Raw genomic sequence first — 14074 nt, forward strand, 5'->3', positions numbered from 1 at the left:
TTTGCAAGCCAATCTTACTCGAGTCGTGTTGAGCTAGCCTCGGTTTCTCAACATATTTAAACGAAAATCCTAACTATAAAGGGAGAAAAGAAGGGCAAGGTTAACCCTTAACGGGGAAGGTTTAGGTCGTCCTCCATTGAAACCCCTTGAAGCCTTTCATTTCTCCATTTAAGTTCTTCCATTTTCGGTTGAAGTTCTTCAATGCTCCATTGAAGCCTTCTGTTATAGCTTGAAAAAATAAATTTATTTTTAAAAATTACAAAATTAACCCAAATTATGCACTAGTAATGACGAATTTGCCCCTTTGAGATACCATGAGATACTTGTATTCTCTCGGTCGTGCTTTATATACTTCGTATAAAGTATTTATACAATCTTTGTTCTCTTTTAAGTGTAAAGTTAGAAAAATTATTATCCTACTAATTACTTGTGTTATTTTGCATTTTAAGATTGGTAACTAAAACCTTAAATTGTTAAATAGTTACATTTGGTGCAAATATATCCTTTTTGAAAAAAAAATCCTAGGGTTAATGTAATTATGTTATTACTTATTAATGAGCCAATCATATCAAAGATAGGAAATTATTTCAATTGATCAATTACATTGTTACAAATTACAAAAAATGAAGCAATCTTTAAGCTCGTTACAAGACAGTGATTAGTGTACCGATTGAAGATTACCAAGAACACACACGCACATCTACTTGCACCCCTTTCGACATCAGGTCGATTTTGGTATATACTACATCAAATCCAGCTTCAATTCACATCAACAACTTTGTTCATTTGTTTGATGCATTTAAGGATCTTCCTTTGCAACACCTTGCTGGATCATGACTATCAGCAGTTTCTTGTGAGTTTTCTGTCGTTGATTATCAAGAACTAACTTGAGAATTATCGCTTGTTTTAGCAGTACCTTTCACCCAGAAAGCGTAAGAGGTTAGACCTAAAATAGTGCTAATTATGCACCAAAGTGCATCACCAATGTAATATTTCTCATTGCCCACATTACAATCGTCGCCATTTGTTCCAGGATAGGTCTTTGCCAAATAATGGCTGTTGTTGAGCATTGCTGTATATATCAATCCAATGAACGCAACCACAAAGGTTAACCTACATTCACAAAGTAGAAAGTTTAGGGTTAACTTGTGGCCGTATTTACATTGTCACATTGAATCACACATGACCAAAAACGAAAAAAATAAAAATGAGAAAAGGGGACAAATTTAGGAAAAAAATGACATACCACGAACAAATATAGAAGAATAGCGAGGTTATATAAGAACAACGTTTGTAAAAGCGTTGTCCACAGCAGCAGAAGCATTTAGTTGCAAGACGTAACACGATTTGCTGAGCTAGTATAAATAGTGCTGCTATTATACCAAGAGCATCTGCTGGACTGCTTGGATATCTACATACCCCTTTTGATTTGGTAACATCTTTATCCTGCGTAAATTGACCGAATTAAGTCTTTTTGCCAACAAAAAAAAGGAAAAAAAAAAAAAAAAACATCTTTGAGGTTGGGGTAACATTTTTACCTGAACCCTTGTGGCATAAGCAATAAAACTGAAAATTACTGCAAAAACTCCCAGAAGAAGGACAGCCATCGGCAGCAAAACTCTGTTTCTCCGAATCATATTCATCGATGTTCTTCGTTCTGCACCTTTTAATATGTGATTGTAGTATTGAATCGATTAAGAATTGAGTATGAGTTTAATGCATACATATACTGGTACTAGTTAGGACTGGTAATGACAATATGGAAAGGAATAAAAATAATAATGTTCATCTTACCTTGAAAAACAATTCAAGCATCTTGGACAACTAGGCTAGATATTTTTATTTTTTTTAATTTTTTTATTGGGAAGGGGGGAAAGTTGGTTGATAAAGCCATTATTCCTTAATCAAAATGTATGGTGGGCATCAATATTAATTTGAAAAAAATTAGTGCACAACTTACAGGAAGCTCTATGCAGATTCCTTGTTCAGAGAAAGTTCTAACAACTGACCGGGACGATCCTGCTTTCTCTGCCCTGAATCCAGTTCATGGAATATGTTCGATTTACTATCGGGAACATTCTTTCCCATAATCTAAACAGATGATCTACTCTCCTATAAACATGATCTACACATGATACAATTGCACAAATATATTTTCACAGAGAAAAGTACAGCTAATATTGAACTCTGTGCTTGTATTTATCTCTTAAAACAGATAATCTTCTCTGGACAGGGAACTTTTCTTGCTTTTTTCCTAATTTATCCAGGTAGAATAAAACTTTCTTCAGGGTTATCATTACTTCTTCACTCTCATAACCAAATTCTTTCTCTTGAATTCTGAGCACCCTCTTCAGCAGCTCCAGTAACTCGTCGTCACCCTCTCCTAATCTGGTCTGTATTGACACTAGGCAGTCAAGAGCTTCCCCTACAGTACCAGAAATTTAAAGAGATTAATATGAATCGGCCTATGGACAGAAAAACAAACTAATTATAAACTGACATGTTGGGGATTCCGTGAGCAGAAAATAACAGACAATTCAAGTATCAGCTCTATTTTGAGGGAAATTCAAGTATCAGCTCTATATGGCAAACAAAATTGTAAATTGCAGGAAGTATTACAGATAAATGGTTTCTCAGACCTATAACTTCAGAACTTTAGAAGTGAATCAATTTTCAAGTGAAAAGCCAATAATGAACTAAGTTGAAAAAAAAAACTTACCAACTGGAAGGGACTCTTTTCCAAAAGCTGTCTCACGGATGCGCAAAACTTCAATGGCAAGCCTTTCAGCTTCTTTATCACGTCTTAAGTTAAAGAGGGTAACTGCAAGATGTAGCATAGGAAAGGTGATGGACGGATCATCAGGGCCAACAGACTTCATCATGACCCGCAAAGACATCCTGAGCAAGCGTTCTGCTTCGACATAGGTCTTTGAGAAAGAATAAGAAGTTGCAAGATTTATGAAGTGGGTGGCCAAGCTAGGATGATCTTTTCCTTTAAACTTCTCGGTAATCACCAAGCACTCTTCCAACAGTTCTCGGCCTTCATTACCTCTGAAAATCGCACAAAAATAATTCAACAAATGCAGCTTGAAATCAAAGCCTCATAGACGATAAAGATATCGGGAAAGAGTCCCTATTTATAAGCTTATTAATTTTTACTAGTGCGGAGTACCATTTTTGAATGAATAGGTATTCGTTGCAAGTTTGTAACTTTCAAAATAGCAAAGACAATGCTAAAAATAGTCTAATTTTGGTGATTCTTCCTAATCACTTCAAAAAAATTTGACTTAAATCCTTCCATTATTAAACTAGGGTGATCCTGACATCATATACTCAAACAAGATCGAAGTTCTAAACCATTTATACAATTATACTATGTACTAGAAGTTTCATTTTCCATTTCATCTAAAAAATAGGGAAGCCAATTTATACTTTATCCCAGCAACTATGGTAGATAGCTTCTTGATTTGTAAATCAAACTATACCTTCCGACTATATGAAGTAATTCAGCTAAATCTAATCTCATCTTCTCCATAATGTTGTCATCTAATGCTACATATCCTGAATCCCGAATGACCTGAAGAGCTTTTCTGTATAGGTGAATGGCTTCCTCAGCATCCCCTGTCAGACAAAACACACTGTATTCAGCAAATCTCCCATCATACAGTAGATTTTATGTGGCATCAGGAGGAGCAGTGACATGCAGGGTCACATGGTAATATGATACATATTTGAAATTTGGAAGAGTCTACATTAACTTTCATTACAAATGACAATGTTGTAAATGATAGGTTGGATTTTTTTTTATTTTATTTTATTTTATTTTTATTTTATTTTTTTTGTGTGTGTGTGTTACATTTTCTAGTACAGGATAAATAATAAGCCATAAAATAGTCCAGTGTAGTAGTGTACTAACCCTGAGCAAATTTTACATGGGCAAGGGAGCAAAGAGCCATGCCAGTCCTTCCATCAGTTTCTCCATGTAGCCTTGAATACAGATTCAAAATCCTGCAAATTTTTAGTAACATTGAAGCCAAATATAAGTGAGTTAATCATCTGAATCAAAACCTTCAAACACCTCTACAAACACAATGCAAGACATAATAAAACCTGGTAAACGGAATTTCTGCATCATTAGGCTTCCCTTGCCTTAGGAGGAGATTGCCAAAGCCAGATAAAGGTAACACAAGGTCAAGGCTATCAGCACCATGACTTGACTCCACGATGGTAATTACACGTTCGTAGATTTCTACAGCTTCTGCAGCTCTTCCAACTGAACCAAGATGTTTAGCCAATCCCAACAGTGGCGTGACAAGAAATATACTGTGCTTGCCTATCAAAGACATTCAAACATAACATTAGCTGTTTTCATTTGTCAGCATATCAAGTTGGTCTTACTTTTAAGGTTTATTTAAAGTGAAAAGTTAATTTCATCACCCCACATCAGCAAGAAAGTCATCAAAGTAAATATAATAATATGTAGAGTACCTTACTTCCATTTTGTCTGTACATTTTAGAAGTCTCAAGGATATTGCAATACACAAGATGGTTATTACATGAAAAATATAATAGAAAAGCTGATTTATAGATAAACAAATTGGTCTAGGACCACCCAGAAAAGAGAACAAAGAGATACAAACTTGCGAATTCATGGCATTTTAGGCTTATCATGACTATCCAAAGAGCACGAGAGGAAGGGCATAGCAGAACAATATCTTAAAGTCTAAAACATACTATTTTTCATTCATTTGTTATTCTATAGTATCATTAGGACAGTAAATGAGGCCAAGAAATGCTTGAGAAGCCAAAGCAGCTCAATTTACAAAGTTACATAATTTGTTGTTGAAGTCAGTTTAATGCTTTAACATGGTCACTTATAATAATCACTTAAAAACTCTTAACTGTAATTATGCACCTGATGCACACAAGATGAGCTGGTTATAACATGACTTTTAAAAAGTAAACTAGATTACTAGGATCAATGACTGGCCTTAAGCATCAAGTAGAAGAAGTTAAGTATCAGACCCACCATGTAAGTTCTCCAATATTTTTAGAGCCCTTTGATACATAAGCATTGATTTCTCTGATTTCTCCAATGATGAATACATACTTCCCATGTGTATAAGTACTGAATCCAATAACATTTCATCATCTTTCAAACAATCAACAATCTTGTTCATCTGCCCAATCAAGTAATTAAACATATTAGAAACACGATGTAAAACATATTTCTCCAACACAAATTACACCTTAAGACATAAAGAACTTCAAGGATTCATGTAACATAAGAGCACTATAAGCTCTATCAGTAAGTTGGTGCTTGGAGGCTGAAATACTGAAGCTCTATGGGTTAAAATAAAGCATAGATGAATGGCCTGAATCTGTCCTACAACTCTTGTTATACAAGAAATGTAAAAGATTAGTGGTGACTTTTCAAAATATGTTACAAGATTGGATATGAAGGACAGTCTTTAGTGTTGATAGACCTACACAGCACGATTAACACACAATCAACTCCAGCCCCCACAAACCATAGTCCATGCAAATGTATAAGTGAAGATTTCTTGATAATGGAGATACAAAAAGTAGTAGAGCGAACCAAAATACAACTATTCAAATACAAAGAATGGTTGACTGTACAATTTTGTTGCAAGCATCATTGTCTTCAAATATGGAATCTATTTACCAAGCAAAATATTGTTATGAAAATATCCTAGTCAAAAAAGAAAACTAAAAGGTTCATCTCAAACATTACAAAAGAGGGTAACCAAGAGATTACCGTGTCTAATAGTGATTCAACAATCTTTGAGTTGCCAAGAGCTATATATCCCAAAGCAATAATATCAAGAATAGCAACTTCTTCAATCCCTAAATATCCTGCATCCAACTGTTCTTCTACTGCTTGATAATTTGCTTGAAGTAAATCTATGGCATCACTTCTCTTCCCTGTTGAAATCAAAGTTTTGACTTCGTCAAATAACTCTTGGAGATGCTTCTCAAAATCATTTGCAGTGTTCAAGGGGTGGCTTGAGCTATCAAGCAAAGTGTCAGACCTGTCAAAAATACATATTTAAAAAATGACTATGCCAACTGTAAATGCCATTCCTTCATTACATGTTATATGACCTAGCGCCACTAATTAGCAAAGGATTCGTGACACTTCTTTGGAAATAACAAAGTTAGACTAACAGAAGACATCCAAAGAAGAGGCAGAGGGACCAAAGAGGGTGGATTCTCGCTGTTCTGCGACCATTATTTAGTGTCATCTCTCATGTGAAAGGTCCACCTATCAAAATGGCTAATGTGTAAACCACCTGCTCTCATCAGCTGTCGTCTACCTGTTTGATGGAAAATAGTAGGATTCTACCATGGGTTGCAACTTACAAGCCAAAAAGTTGGAGATGGTGGGGCATTGAAAGGCTGAGGCTTCATACAGAAGCAACGAGGTTTATATATGTCATTCTGTATCTTCCAGCCTTTTAGGGTTTAGAAAGTAGTGTCAATGGGTTTACTACACATATATCAGCAAAATGACTGACATAAAATGCTTAAGCCAAAGCAACACTCTTTTTGTAAACACTCTACTATGTAATCGTTGAGATTACAGCTAACACATCATATAGTGACATTCAATGGTGTCTCTCTAGCCACAAGTATGATATCGGGACACTTAAGCCAGAGCAACACTCCTTTCATAAACACTTTACTATGGAATTGTTGAGGTTACAACTTACACATCATATAGACATATCCACCAACAAGTATGATATCAAAACAATAAATTCAGACTATTTAATTATGGAATACCCCCATAATATACAGCCACCACACTTAATTCACAAACATGCTATACACAATCCATAACCATATTACACTACAGTTCACTCAATATAATGTGGAAATTCAAACTTCTACAAGAAAGAAACTATCACAATTAACCAAGAACAAAACTATATTAAGGCCCCTACCTTTGGAAGTGTGGAACAATAGAACCACGCCCGTTTTTCAGTTCAGCTCCATTGTACATTATTGGTGATACAATCTTAGAACACACACACACCCTCGAAGACTGTGGACGTGCAATGCTTAGACGAGGGACCAAATAAAGCTTAACATCACATTTCGAATGCTCAAAATGGATAGGGAAGCATGCCATAGAGTTCAAATTAGGATGAAAGCAAGCATAATTCATCCTGCAAAAATAACATAGCATTAATTTCAACAAATAGGACACACATCAAGTACTGATAAGCAAATTCTCACTATAACCAGCAACAGGAAATGAAAACACATAATTGTAAACAAATTAATTATGTCATTCCTTAATCATCCTCTAACATTACAATTACAAAAACTTAGTTTCTATATCCATCTAACTCAGTTTTTTTAATGTTTCTATAAAATTGAACATGGATTTATGAAATTGATTAAACATAAAATAGAAATCATTCTGGAGAAATTCAATTTTACTTCAAATTAATTACATAATTTGTTCTTTCTTTATGAGGTTTTGGGAACAGAACAAGAGAGAACCCATTTAAGTTAACAAATTTAAAACTTGACCCATTAACATTGGCAACTAATAAAATACAATCAGAACAATATTCATACTTTCAACTCAACAAATTCGAAAAAGCTTCTACCTTTGAAACTCAGAAATTGAAGAAGAAAAAACCCCAAGAATGAAAGAGAGAGGTACCTGTCAGTAAAAGAGGGAGAGGGAAGAAGCGCAGTTGCCATTGGAGCAGTGAAGCACAGCAACTCAGGATGAGAGAGAGAGATAGAGAGAGAGAGCAATGGTTAAATGAATAGTGACATAAACACAATCTTCTTTCCGAGTATTTGCAAATGTTTCAAGAATGAATTTGATGGGCCGTAAATTAATTCTCTACAATTTTTAGTCACGTGTCTTTTTTTATCGTTGGATATCTTTAATTTACTAATGAAAAAAAAAATTAATACATTATTATGAATCTAATTAGACCCCATTTGATATAACTTTTTCGTATGTATTATTGCATATTAGGTTAAAGTTTGGTCAAATGAATCTAATTAGACCCCATTTGATATATTTTTTCGTATTTATTGCATATTAGGTTAAAGTCAGGGATGTCAATGGGGCGGGACGGGGCGGATGTTGGCATTCCCATCCCCATCCCCACCTAATATTTTCATCCCCATCCTCATCCCCATCCCCGCGGCGGGTCCAATTTTCATCCTCATCCCCGTCCCACCGGGTACAACTCCAAAACCATCCCCGCCCCAACCCCCACTTGGATATCCATCCCCACCTAATCCTCACCAAAGACCCGCCTAATCCCCACCCAAGATCCACCTAATATCCGCATCTCAAATACACAATCTTACATAATTAATACGAATTATAAAATAAAACATTCTATACACATTTTTGTGTTATAATATAAGTGTCGTACAAAATATTATAATTAATATTGTATTTCATGTAATTATTTTATAAATAGAATAAAAGTATTTAATTTTGCTTTAAAAGATATATAGATGTGGGTATGAGGTGGGGATGGGGCGGGTACGAAGTGAGGCGGGTGGGGTGGGGCGGGGATGGGGCGGGTACAACTTAAAATCCACCCCCGCCCCATCACCCATGGCGGGTATGGTTTTTATCCCCATCCCCTCCCCACCACCCGCAAAACCGAGAATTGGGGCGGGGATGGGGCGGGTCTCCTACTTGACCCGCCCCACTGACATCCCTAGTTAAAGTTTGGTCAAATCTGACATTCAGATCAGACTATATAAGCAAAAATTAGGTAAATCAAGCATGGCCTTATTTTGACTATTATTAGATGTTGGCGAAACTTACTGGTTCATGAACTATTGAGTTCGATTCAAAAATTATATGAGTTGAGTCACTGAGTGTCACTATATGACTCTAGAAGTTTGTGAGTATGCTTTAAATTTAATTTTTCTTAAACTATTCTATTACTCGTTTGAACAACTAATCGGATTAAGAATTTAAGAAAGGAAAAGCCTAAGTAACATTATAAACTAGTGTTTAGCTCAGGCAATGTCCCAAGTCTATAAGTTTAATATTCTTTACTTCAAATTATAGTTATCAAGGTTATATGACTTCTTATTTATTTTCTAATGGACTCGAGTTCAAATAACATTTTTTAATTGACATGTTTTAAATTTTTAATATATAGTATTGATGTGCGAAAACATTAAATATGATTACGCGTAGAGCTGTAAATCGAGTAAATGGGTCGGATAAGAGTTGGTCGGGTCAATTCAGATTAATTCCATAACCAATGCGGGTCGGGTTTGGGTTGGGTCATGCTTGAATCGGGTCACGTTGGGTCATACTTCTTATTGGGTTTGGACCGAGTTTAGGTCGGGTTAATAACATGTCGGGTTACATGCGGGTCGGGTAAATAATTGGTCGGGTTTAATTCGGGTTTTCACGGGTTAAAACAAGTTAGGGTAATTCTCGGGTTCGGTTCAAGTCAATAATTTGCGGGTTAGAATCAGGTCGGGTCATTCTCGGGTTTGAGTCGGGTTTTGTTCAAGTCAATAATTTGCGGATTATAATCAGGTCGGGTCATTTTCAAGTTAGGTCATTTTCAAGTCAGGTCATTCTCGGGTTCAAGTCGGGTTCGGTTCAAGTCAATAATTTGCGGGTTATAATCATGTTGGGTCATTTCCAAGTCGGGTCATTCTCGGATTCAAGTCGGGTTATGATCAAGTCAATAATTTGCAGGTTACAATCAGGTCGAGTCATTTTCAACGGGTTCAATCAACTAACTATAAATAGATAATCATCATTTTTGTCAAGCTAATTATTTCCTTTGACTATAATATATATGGCAATATACTAGGGAACTATAGTCTATAATTTAGGAAGATAATTATCTCCTTTGACCATACAACAAATATATACAATATTTAACTCTTAAATTTGAGGATGATGCTCCTTTCTTTTGCTGGCCTAGACCGACTTGGTCTCCCTATATAAAATGCTTTGATCAACAATAATAAGCTAAGGTGGTCTAAATTGCATTTAAGGTGATTTGAAATCGGGTCAGGAACAATTTGGGTTGAATTTAGGTCGGATCAATAACAAGTCGTGTTAATTTCGAGTCGGGTTAGTAATAGATCGGGTTGAATTTTTAAGTTGGGTAAGAAATAGGTATGGTAAAATTCGGGTCGAGTCAATAACAAGTCGGCCGGTTGATTTCGGATTGGGTTTGTAGCAAGTTGGGTTAAATTCGGGTCGGGTTAGGAATGGGTCGGGTTGAATTCAGGTCAGGTTAATAAGTAACAAATCAGGTTAAATTCGGGTTTTGACGGGTTAAAATGGGTTTGGGTCAATTTCGGTTCAAGTTGGGTTCAGTGCAAGTTAATTAAATTGGCAATTGTAAATTGGTAAATCGGTGCAAGTTGTAAACCGATAAATAGGCCGTTTAAAAGAAAATTAAATGGATCCACACACCCAATTGGAGTCCCGTAGAATATTAGGGACCTTGGTAAACATTTCGGCAATTTTTAGTTTTGGGCGAAAAAAAGTCAAAAAATTCCAAAATTGAAGGCTAATATCCACGCTTTTTGAGAAATTTTGGAGGTTTTGGGGCCCAGTGATGAAAAGTCTTGAAATTATGTAGGATACATCTCGGTGTCATATAATGCCGTTTGGAACCATATACGATCATTATTTGTTGTCTTAACTATTCGTGATAGGCTTGAATTAATGAAATCGTTTCAAGTTGTAAACCGGTAAATTTGTCGTTTAAAGGCAAACTGGATGGTTCAACTCACCCAATTGGACTACCGGAGGGTATTAGGGACCATGGTAAACATTTCGGCAATTTTTATTTTCAGGCGAAAAAAAATCAAAAAATTTCAAAATTAAAGGCTTTTTGAGAAATTTTGGAGGTTTCGAGACCCGGTGTAGAATAGTATTAATATTTAGGGGATACATCTCGGGGTCATATAATGTCGTTTGGATCCATATATGATCATTATATGTTGTCATAAAGGTTCGTGTTAAGCTCAAGTTAATGAAATCGGTGCAAATTGTAAACCGTTAATTAAATTGGTCGTTTAAAGGCAAATTGGATGGTTCCACCAACCCAATTGGACTCCCGGAGGGTATTAGGGACAATGGTAAACATTTCGGCAATTTTTATTTCCGGGCGAAAAAAAAAGTAAAAAAATTCCAAAATTGAAGACTAATATCCACGCTTTTTGAGAAATTTTGGAGGTTTCAGGGCCCGGTGTCGAAAAGTCTTGAAATTTTAGGGAATATATCTCGGGGTCATATAATGCTGTTTGGAATCATATACGATCATTATTTGTTGTCATAAATGTTCGTGGTAGGCTTGAATTAATGAAATCGGTGCAAGTTGTAAACCGGTAAATTGGTCGTTTAAAGAAAAATTGGATGGCTTCACCCACCCAATGGGACTCCCGGATTGTATTAGGGACCATGGTAAACATTTCGGCAATTTTTATTTACAGGCGAAAAAGTGTAAAAAAATTCCAAAATTTAAGGCTAATGTCCACGCTTTTTAAGAAATTTTGGACGTTTCGAGCCCAGGTATATATCGAAAATTCTTGAGATTTTAGGGGATAAATCTCGAGTCATATAATTCCGTTTGAAACCATATATGATCATTATATGTTGTCATAAATGTTCGTGGCAGACTTGAATTAATGAAATCGATGCAAGTTGTAAACCGGTAAATTGGTCGTTTAAAGGCGAATTGGATGATTCCACCTACCCAATTGGACTCCGGGAGAGTATTATGGACAATGGTAAACATTTCAGCAATTTTTATTTTCGGGCGAAAAAAAATCAAAAAATTTCAAAATTGAAGGCTAATATCCACGCTTTTTAGAAATTTTGGAGGTTTTGGGGCCCAGTGATGAAAAGTCTTGAAATTATGTGGGATACATCTCGGGGTCATATAATGCCGTTTGGAACCATATATGATCATTATTTGTTGTCATAAATGTTCGTGGAAGGCTTGAATTAATGAAATCAGTGTAAGTTGTAAACCGGTACATTGGTTGTTTAAAGGCAAATTAGATGGTTTCACCCACCCAATTGGACTCTCGGAGGATATTTGGGATAATGGTAAACATTTCGGAAATTTTTATATCCGGGCGAAAAAAGTCAATAATTCCAAAATTGAAGGCTAATATCCATGTTTTTTGAGAAATTTCGAATGTTTCGGGGTAGGTGTCGAAAAGCATTGAAATTTTATGGGATACATCTTGGGATCATATAATGCCGTTTGGATCCATATATGATCATTATATGTTGTCATAAATGTTCGTGGTAAGCTTGAGTTAATGAAATCGGTGCAAGTTGTAAACCGGTAAATTGGTCGTTTAAAGGAAATTGGATGGTTCCACCCAACCAATTGGACTCCCGCAGGTTATAAGGGACCATGGTAAACATTACGACAATTTTTATTTTCAGGTGAAAAAAAGTCAAAAAGTTTTTAAATTGAAGGCTAATATCCTCACTTTTTGAGAAATTTTGGAGGTTTCGGGTAGAGCTGTCAATTCGGGTAAACGGGTCGGGTTTGGGTCGGTAAGAGTGGGTCGGTTCAATTCGGATTAATTCCATAACCTATGCGGTCGGGTTTGGGTTGGGTCATGCTTGAGTCGGGTCACGTCGGGTCATACTTCTTACCGGGTTAGGGTCGGGTTAATAATAGGTCGGATTACATTCGGGTCGGGTGAACAATAGGTCGGGTTTAACTCGGGTTTTCACGGGTGAAAACGGGTTAGGGTAATTTTTGGGTTCGAGTCGGGTTCGGTTCAAGTCAATGATTTGCGGGTTAGAATCAGGTCGGGTCATTCTCGGGTTTGAGACGAGTTCGGTTCAGGTCAATAATTTGCGTGGTATAAGCAGGTCGGGTCATTTTCAAGTCGGGTCATTCTCGGGTTCAAGTCGGGTTCGGTTCAAGTCAATAATTAGCGGGTTATAATCATGTTAGGTCATTTCCAAGTCGGGTCATTCTCGGAGTCAAGTCGGGTTATGTTCAAGTCAATAATTTGCAAGGTACAGTTAGTTCGGGTCATTTCCAAGTCAGGTCATATTCGGGTTCAACTAACTATAAATAGATAATTATCATTTTTATCAAACTAATTATTTCCTTTGACTATAATATATATGGCAATATACTAGGGAACTATAGTTTATAATTTAGAAAGATAATTATCTCATTTGACCATACAACAAATATATACTATATTTAATTCTTAAATTTGAGGATGATGCTCCTTTCTTTTGCTGGCTTGGACCGACTTGGTCTCCCCACTAGTAGAAAAAATCAAAAAGGCACCCCCTAATTGCCACCGGTTCATTCCAAACCGGTGCCAAAAATGGCCGTAAAATTTGGTGGGAAGTTGAACCGGGATATATGGCACCGGTTCACTTCAAACCGGTGGCACAAACATAAAAGGGCACCGGTTTGAAGTGAACCGGTGCCTAGGGATGGCAATGGATCTGGACCCGACCCGGATCCGTGGATCCAGATCCGTTTTTCACGGATCTGGGTCTTAAAATTTTGGATCCGACGGATCCGGGTCCTACTGAAAAAAACGGATCTGGATCTGGGTCTGGACTCTAGACCCGGATCCAGATCCGTGGACCCGTTTTTTTATTTTTCCTATTTAAAAAAAAAACTAAAATTGTTTTTTCTTTATTAAAAATGTTGATAATGTTAGTAATGATAAAGATTAACCCTTTCAAGAGATAAATTTTGGATGTTCATATTATATACATCATCGTTGTTTTTTCACTAGCTCATATGTAACATCGTATTTTTTTTTTGTTTATAATTTTAATTCAAAATATGAGTGTATAAGTACAGTTGGTTAATTTGGGGTTGAACTTAATTACCAACAACGTAAGTTTGAAATAAATTTTTTGACCCGAACATTACATTTATTGCAAAAAATTAGGCAAAATATATTAGACCCGTTTTGGACCCGGATTCGTTGGACCCGATGGATCCGGATCCGGGTCTTCATTTTCTAGACCCGACGGATCCGGGTCGGATCTGGATCCTATATACAAAAACGG

At 36.2% G+C, this 14074-nt stretch overlaps 1 protein-coding gene across 3 annotated transcripts; it reads right to left on the reverse strand.

The window, feature by feature from the left end:
• Positions 1 to 571: 571 nt before the first annotated feature.
• Positions 572 to 7857, reverse strand: LOC145630178 (uncharacterized). Of its 3 annotated transcripts, none has more exons than XR_014112020.1 (12): positions 7700 to 7857; positions 6969 to 7193; positions 5780 to 6053; positions 5030 to 5180; positions 4111 to 4333; positions 3917 to 4008; positions 3486 to 3621; positions 2720 to 3051; positions 1961 to 2425; positions 1539 to 1657; positions 1247 to 1446; positions 572 to 1113 (listed from the first exon to the last, which is right to left on the reverse strand). XR_014112020.1 is itself a non-coding variant. In XM_081682431.1 (9 exons), the coding sequence occupies exons 1-9, from the start codon at positions 7738 to 7740 to the stop codon at positions 2175 to 2177; spliced, it is 1725 nt and encodes a 574-aa protein (XP_081538557.1). In that variant the 5' UTR covers positions 7741 to 7857; the 3' UTR covers positions 1894 to 2174. The 3 variants fall into 3 exon arrangements, 1 of the variants encoding a protein (XP_081538557.1); XR_014112019.1 differs by having other exon boundaries at positions 1539 to 1663; XM_081682431.1 differs by lacking the exons at positions 572 to 1113; positions 1247 to 1446; positions 1539 to 1657 and having other exon boundaries at positions 1894 to 2425.
• Positions 7858 to 14074: the final 6217 nt, after the last annotated feature.

Source organism: Chenopodium album, chromosome 5 (assembly GCF_948465745.1).
Source record: "Chenopodium album chromosome 5, dcCheAlbu1.1, whole genome shotgun sequence".
In the NCBI taxonomy this organism is placed as follows: Eukaryota; Viridiplantae; Streptophyta; class Magnoliopsida; order Caryophyllales; family Amaranthaceae; genus Chenopodium; species Chenopodium album.

Coding starts and splice junctions, on each gene's coding strand:
- LOC145630178 (XM_081682431.1), bottom strand. CDS start 7,740: ATGGCAACTGCGCTTCTTCCCTCTCCCTCTTTTACTGACAG. Junction 6,054..6,968: donor ATTGTTCCACACTTCCAAAG/GTAGGGGCCTTA, acceptor TATTTTTGACAG/GTCTGACACTTTGCTTGATA. Junction 4,334..5,029: donor AATATTGGAGAACTTACATG/GTGGGTCTGATA, acceptor TGTCTTTGATAG/GCAAGCACAGTATATTTCTT.